General features: G+C 40.8%; 1 protein-coding gene across 1 annotated transcript; it reads left to right on the forward strand.

Moving 5' to 3' along the window:
* The first annotated feature begins 1,248 nt into the window (after positions 1–1,248).
* On the forward strand, positions 1,249–5,818 carry LOC147632192 (nucleosome assembly protein 1;1-like). Its single transcript, XM_086808828.1, has 12 exons — positions 1,249–1,409; positions 1,862–1,905; positions 1,991–2,086; positions 2,166–2,258; positions 3,554–3,647; positions 3,815–3,876; positions 3,983–4,108; positions 4,323–4,381; positions 4,515–4,692; positions 4,858–4,901; positions 4,990–5,215; positions 5,347–5,818. The coding sequence occupies exons 1-11, from the start codon at positions 1,346–1,348 to the stop codon at positions 5,189–5,191; spliced, it is 1,062 nt and encodes a 353-aa protein (XP_086664954.1). The 5' UTR covers positions 1,249–1,345; the 3' UTR covers positions 5,192–5,215; positions 5,347–5,818.
* Positions 5,819–7,674: the final 1,856 nt, after the last annotated feature.

Here is a 7,674-nt window from a genome sequence, read left to right on the forward strand (position 1 = left end):
TATGAAATTGGGGAATAAGGAAAAAGGGTTTTGTGGAACCAATATCAAACTAGGAATTTTACTTACATAGAACCTCTATTTTCATTTAAAGGACTATTTTAAGCTAGAATGGCGGGGAGTCCTTGAGGGACGTCGCTGCAGCAAAGCCTGCTGAGGTCTTGACCAGCCTCGGTACGGTTAAAATGGTGCACTTTCGGTACAATGGGTGAGGATCGATGAAGCGGTCCTCCCTGAGTGAAGTGCTAGGATACCTAAGTAGGATCCTAGAGGGTTCTGACCAGGTGATGCACGGGCTCGCGGTTGCTAGGACACCCATGCGTGCGTCGAGGAAGATTCGGATGGAATAAGAAGAATAACTTTTGTGAATTAAATTTTGGATATTGGATCTCATTGGTTGGCCAACTGGTCTTCAACGGAGAGTCCAGATGACATATTTTGTAATACAATGGACTCAGAATTTTTGGAGGATGATGATCAGTAATATTATGATTTTCATTGAAGGATTGTTTTAAAGCCACTCGAATCTGTTATAAATGGCAATTTCATATTGGGTGTGTACATGGTATGCCTACCTTAATTTTTGCATGAAACGTCGGCTAGGGGGCCTGGGAACTCTTTTCCTCGGTATCCAGGAAAAACATAACCAAATCTTTATAAAGGAATCCCACCAATACAGTGGTCGGGTGGTTAGCTAACCCATGGGCCGATTAGGCTGGATAAGAGGATTCCTCCGATACCATTAAGATAAGATTAGTTACGTTAGTTAGATTAAGTCCTGAGAAGACCCTTGTTCTGTGGGAGGGAATCAGCAGCTGTGCCTCGTTAATGGAGGAAAAAAGCGATGATTCTATGGACCAAGTGCAAGTCTCTTCTTCGATCTGACCATGTGCTGATAATGAGAATGTAAGGAATTCTTAGTTTAGTTATTTGCTGCTGATGCCTCTAGTAGAGAGTCTTCGCCCCCATGGCTCTCATAAGGCAGGACCAATAAACTTTGCAAATGCAAAGTGTGTATACAGCCTTTCTCCTTTGTTGAAGCTCATGTGGATCACATGCTAAAGTGATTACATAGTACCTTGGACCCGAAAAAGTGGAAAGTGCGAGCTTGTGCAAGGGTGTCCGGCCAAAAGAAAATGTGAAAAGACATTCAAAATTTTACTTTTTGGCAGTCCGGACGAGCGCCACCTGGCTTGCGTTTCGGTCCGGGCGCCCAACTGCCAAAACGTTGTTTGTTATACCCCTTCTCTCTCTCTCTCTCTCTCTCTGTCCCCTACCTCTCCTCCCGACTCCAGCCCTTAACTTATCCACATCTCTAACCTCTCAAACCCTAGTTTCCCCCTTCACAATGAGTAACAATAGCGCATCAGACCAAGGTTTCTCCATGCCTGATCTTGGCTCTGCTTTGCCAGGTTAGTTTCTATCTTGATCTTCAATCTGCAGACAAACGATCAATCAACATGAAATCCATGTATACAAAGTATCGATTAGCACGAAATTTATGCATAAGGATCGTATTTTCTATGTATTATCTTGATCTGATTAGGTTTGCATCTATTCTGCTGTGCAGCAGTTATCATCATTTGATGAATCCATGTATCTATTTTTAGAGTCCGATCTACCTGCATTGTTCTTTTTATACATGCCATGACCTACATGAATGGGTTTTTTGTTATGTTTTGTTTTTTTTGGTTTTATGTGGGGGATTCGTTTTCGATGGATTTCTGATGGTATTCCCATGGAGGGGTTGCTTTTGATATTATTTGCATGTGAGGGAGTTACTTTTTAACGTATTCTTTATTACATTCTCGTGTAGGGGGTTCTTTTTAATGTTAATGGAAAGTTTAATGCGTTTTACATGTAGGTCTTACAGCAACAGATCGTGCAGGACTTGTCAATGTGCTGAAGGTAGATGCCAGTACCAATGATTGCTTGTGGATTTATTTTTAGTGTCAGCTAGCCCAGTCAAACAAGGGTTTTCTTTTTCCCCCAGGACAAATTACAGACCCTTGCAAGACAGCAATCAAGCATGCTGGATGCACTTAACCCGTATGTGAAGAAGCGCGTAATTGTTCTACAAGGGATCCAGGTGTGTAGCTCAATACTTCTATTCGTGTCCCCCCGCCATTTGTGCAGAATGTCTTTGATGTAGATTTTTTATGTGTCAGGCTCAACATGATGAATTGGAGAAGAAATTTTTTGAAGAAAGAGCTGAACTAGAGGCTCGTTATCAGAAGCTGTATGAACCATTATACACAAAGGTAAACGGGCTCCTGCACATGCCATCCCATTTATTGACTGCCATTTCTAGGCTATGTATGTATCTATGCATACATGCCACCATATCCATCAAGTGCTGTTTCTAGGTTCTGTAAGTATGAATGCATGTATACTTGCTAGCATCCCCATCAATTGTTTTTTTAAAGGCTATATATGTATGTATGCATTCATGGCATCATATATACATACATGCCATCATATTCATGAATGGCTGTTTCTTATTCTAGCTATTACTTTATGTCTTCTTGGCTTTATGGATCTCCTTGGTTCTTTCCTTCTCTTCTCGTCTTGCTCACTCCAGACACTTGCCGTTCATCAGTTACCCTCCCACACAGAGTGCGCCTGCTTCAAGTCTTCACACCGTCTTCTTAAGTTCCTGATCTGTCCATCCTCATATGGCCATGTGCCTCAGGGTAGCTCTCTCCCATCACAGGCATTCACCTGCTCTACTCTATGTGCAAACCCTAATCCTAATCTCACATTCAGCGATCACATGGTCTTCTAAAGTCCTGCTTTACCTAGGCTACCTTGTACAAGCATCTTTAACTGCCATGGCATATGTGCTAGACAGATGTATGTGGACAACTGCAGCAGAGTTACCTGCAGTTTGGAGGAGAGACAACAATCAAAGTTGCTTTGTTCCCGGTGAGGTTATATTGAGGGAATAGAGAGGTGGTTGGTTCAGGAATCCATGCTCGTATTTGTAAAGAAGGGGGGACCGGGTTTCTTGGCCATTGGGACCCAATGCAGTTGTCTATTTATGCTGCATATGCTTACATTGGTATCAGAGCAAGGACTAGACATCATAATTTCAGATCTATAATTTTTCTTGCTGCAATTCAATATTTGGGTTGATGGACAGATTTGGACTCATAAAACCAGGAAAATCAGGTTCCTGATTGAGGAAGAACAGACCCTAGAAAAGAGTTGGCGGACTAGGTCCTAATGGACACATTGGCGCTTGGTCAATAAATGCCCCCATAAGCATCTTCAAACATGATGATGTAGATGACCCTTCGGATAATATAAGCATGAAGGTGTTGGTGCTCTTTGATCCAGGTAGTTCATAGGAATTGAGCATCAAATGTATGCAGTGGTACAACCAAACCATTAGCTGGCCACATCACACCTTCACACTTAGTCAAGGACTTTCAGCTCTGGTCAGTGTGCATGGGGGGGCATAATGCACATGGTTTGGTATTCACTGTTGCATCATGGGATTATGTTGGTTCAAGTCTGTTTTTATGATGGTTTTATTGTAATGCCGATGTTGCAGCGGTATGAAATCGTCAATGGCATCACAGAAGTTGAAGGTGCTGCTGAAGAAGCCACAGAGATTGATGCGTCAGCTGAAGGAAACAAGAGAGCAGGTTGCTTGCAATTAGCTGTCATGCAGAGTTCTGTCGCATAATTTTTTGTTCGCTGCATCACAACATCTGCTCAGATTATCTTATCACAAAAGTAACAGTTGGTTTCGATAATATATATGGGGTGTTTATTTCTAACAATCATCTGACAAATGGGCTTATGGTTTTAGTGAAAGGAGTCCCTGAGTTTTGGTTGAGTGCCATGAAGACAAATGAAAGATTGGCCATTCAGGTACATAATGCATATTCATGTTTGTGTCCGTGTCCTGGTTTTTCTGCGTTTGGGGGTAAGATTGTTGACTTTGGTGTAAGATTGACTTGGTTCAAGCCTGGTGCAGATCACCGCTCGAGATGAGGAGGCTCTGAAACATTTGAAAGATATTAAGTGGTCCAGGGTGGACAATCCGAAGGGTTTTAAACTGGAGTTCTTTTTTGACACCAACCCCTATTTCAAGAACACCATGGTATATTTTGGATATGGGTAGGCTATTGGTGATGTTATTTTTTTTTTTTCCCAAGTGAGTGTGGGGTTTTAAACCCTTGAATTTTTTGTATAGCGAGTGAAGTGAGCTAACCACTCAGGCAAGAGGCCACCCACTAATTTTTTGATTAAGTAATTATTGGGTATAAAGGCATGGGTATCAAGGCAAGATAATTGGATTGTTCCATGTAGTGCAGCTGACCAAAGCGTACCACATGATTGAGGAAGATGAGCCAATTTTGGAACGAGCAATCGGGTATATAAATCTGCCTTGGATGCTATTGTCTTGTAAAACCAGTGCTTTTGCACTGATGCAAGAGTATGTGAGGTTTGCAAGGAATGGTTTAGATAACCAAGGCCATGCTAATGGCTGCATGACTTAATCCCAGAACGGAGATTGAGTGGTATGCTGGAAAGAACTTAACACAGAAAGTAATGCGGAAAAAGGTAAAAAAAGGTGCCAAAGATCCAAAGCCTATCACGAAAACGGAAGCATGTGAGAGCTTTTTCAACTTCTTCAGCCCACCTCAAGTGCCTGAAGATGATGAGGACATCGATCAAGACACGGTATTTCAGTGGGCACCAACCTTCTGGTTAATTTGAAGAGTTCCTTGCAATAGACCGAGTATTACTTACTGCTATTTATTTTCTTTTTCTTTGGGTGAGTTGCAGTGTCCTGATCTCCATCACAAGATATGCTGTGGTTCAGGACTGTTCTGATGTGTTTTGCAGGCAGAGGAGCTGCAGGATATGATGGAGCAAGATTATGAAATTGGGTAATGCTTGAATTTGCCCCTAATGCTTCTTCACGCTTCATATCAAAGCCATGCCACGGATAGTGTGACTTGATCTCTACACGTGCAGGTCAACGATCAGAGATAAGATTATCCCGCATGCAGTGTCCTGGTATACAGGAGAAGCTGTACAAGGAGATGAATTTGATGATGCAGAAGAAGAAAGTGGAGACTTGGAAGAGGATGAGGACGAAGATGAGGATGAGGATGAGGATGAGGATGAAGATGCCGGACAGGATGACAACGAAAGTAAAGGCCAGAAAGTGGTGTAATATCATTACAATGTTGAGCTCATGGTATGCCCGGTCATCTATGGTTTATTCCCTCTTTGAAGTGAGATAAGAAGCTTTGTTATGTGAATGGTAAATTTGAGGAGTTGACGAACAGAAACACATTAAAGCAGATTTTGTTTTTTTTTTTCTTACAGGCTGACAAACCATACAGTCATTAGAGTGCAAAGAGTAGCAGTTTGTATGGTGTGTGATCAGTGTCATGATTTTTCTTAAGAGGCCTTGTCGGAGACCATGTAAGTCCTTATGTATTCCCAATCATCTTTTAGTCTCAAAAGGGGTGTAGCTTAGGAAAGATTCATTTGTCTTCGCTGGCCTCAAGTCAATGACAAGGGTTCCAGACATAGGAACTTGGCTTCCTAGGATACCATGTTCCTTTAGACAAGTTTTTAGGGTTCCCATGTACATGTTCAGATTCGGCTCACTGGCTGTGCCGATTGCTGAATGGAGGCGTGATATTGCTGCAGTCCAATCCCTAGTTTGTGGTGAGACTACCTTATTTTATTGATCAGTCATTGGAGCAGAATGTGTGACCGTCCTGAGTGATGGTATTCTCTACGATGTACTTGCTGATTTGGCTGCCTTTATAATAAAATATTTTCAAAACAAGTACTACAATACCACATAAAAGACTCTGATGTAAGGGACACTTGTGATATGCTGTCTTTTGGCAGGGAATGAAATTTTTTGTTTCCTTATATTGGCCATGCTACCTAGGTTTGATGCAGAAGCCTGTGACTAAACTCATTTGTCAGCACATTAAAAAGTTATGCACTGGTCAATATAAGGAAACACAAAACCACAATACTTAACAAAAAACTATGTTACCTTTGTCAAAACATTCATTGTGGGATTGAATCTAGTTATACAATTTGTTGGCAATAATTGCGAGGTCACATAAACCAAGCAGGGTACCCAAAAGTACTATTTCATCATGTGAATACACGGCTTGGTGGAGTTTCAAATATCATGCACTAACATACAAGTAAGACCATCGAAACAATTGTTGCAAGCTCACCTTCCAACCATTACTCTGTCCAAAGCCCTCCCAGAAGCTTTAAAGAACTATATTGATTGTGTATATCGTTCAAACTTGTGTGCCTTGTACTAGTGCAACCCACTATCCAAGTGTGATTAGAGTGACTATTTTCTGACCTATAGGCTTGGTGCATTGATGAAGTAACTTTACAATGAGTCCAATAATTATAACCTCATATTCTATACACATGCAACATATTCCCTCCTCTCTTGCAATGCAACACTTGTAGGTTAAACAGCAAAAAAAAACACATTCCCTTCTTTAATATAGTCAACCTAGCTAATATTACACACACATACCATATACTCTCCTATAGTAGCTAACGTTATATAAACAACATTCCCTCATTGTTGAATGCTAATGTTCTTATTTAAGAAATCAAATCATCACCAACCATCATGAAAGTGTCTCTAGTTGATAGCATCTCTTTAAATCTATTGCCATGAATGGGGTGTATGAATCTGCATTGTAGGTGAGAAGAGTATAAATTTGTAGTATAGGTGGTAATTCCACTACATAAGCACATAGAAAACCATATAAGAACCACTTAACTTAATATTTGTCAATCCTTTAGGATTCTTTTTGTAGTAAAACCATGGTTAACCACTTGTAGGTTTCACTTGCTCAACCTATTGTAAAGTATAGTAAACCATTGTTAACCACTTCGTAGTTTAACATGGTTTCACTTGCTCAACTTATCGTAGGGTGCTTTGCCATCTTAAACAAGCACTTATCCTTTGTAAAAGAGAGTGTTGAAACATACAAAACAGTCTTACCTTTTGCTTATTGTCAAATAAGAAAATCCAAGGACTTCATGTATATACTTGGTTAAGACTAGTAATAGAGGTTGGAGCATTTTTAAGTTTAGTCAGCCTAGTGTGAAAACTAGTCACTTGTATGTAAGTCATTTTTTGACAGTAAGGAATTTTACAATCATTCCCTTGTGAGCTCCGCTTTTGGCTTGCTTATTGGATTCATGCATATTAGATGAATGCTTGCTTGAGTAGGTTTGCTTGTAGGTTTCTCTCTTGCATCAGCTTTTTCTTCTTCCCCCTCGTTTTGTGAGAGAGAACCATTGCAAAGGACCATCTCTTTTTGCCTCCATTTAGACGTAGAGAGAGCTCTATCTTCACCCCATCGGCAAGGAGAATTCTGTTGTTACAAGGAAGAGGAAACGACGGATGAGCTAGCACACCCATAAAGGAAAGTTACAATTGTAACTCTAAGGCAAGGCCCAATGACACATGCTCTAAGGTAAGCTCTTGACTTGAATATATTTGGTGTTGCTGATGGGGATAAGCCTAGTACTAGTACAACAATACTCTTTGACTCTGTCCACAGAGATAGAAAACCAGGAACATGAGAGCTATGAGTCTTTTGACCAACAAGACCCATATGAGCAACAACACTATGATCCCTATGGGTA

Source organism: Cibotium barometz, chromosome 14 (genome assembly GCF_041138505.1).
Source record: "Cibotium barometz isolate CiBa-2024 chromosome 14, ASM4113850v1, whole genome shotgun sequence".
Lineage (NCBI taxonomy): Eukaryota > Viridiplantae > Streptophyta > Polypodiopsida > Cyatheales > Cibotiaceae > Cibotium > Cibotium barometz.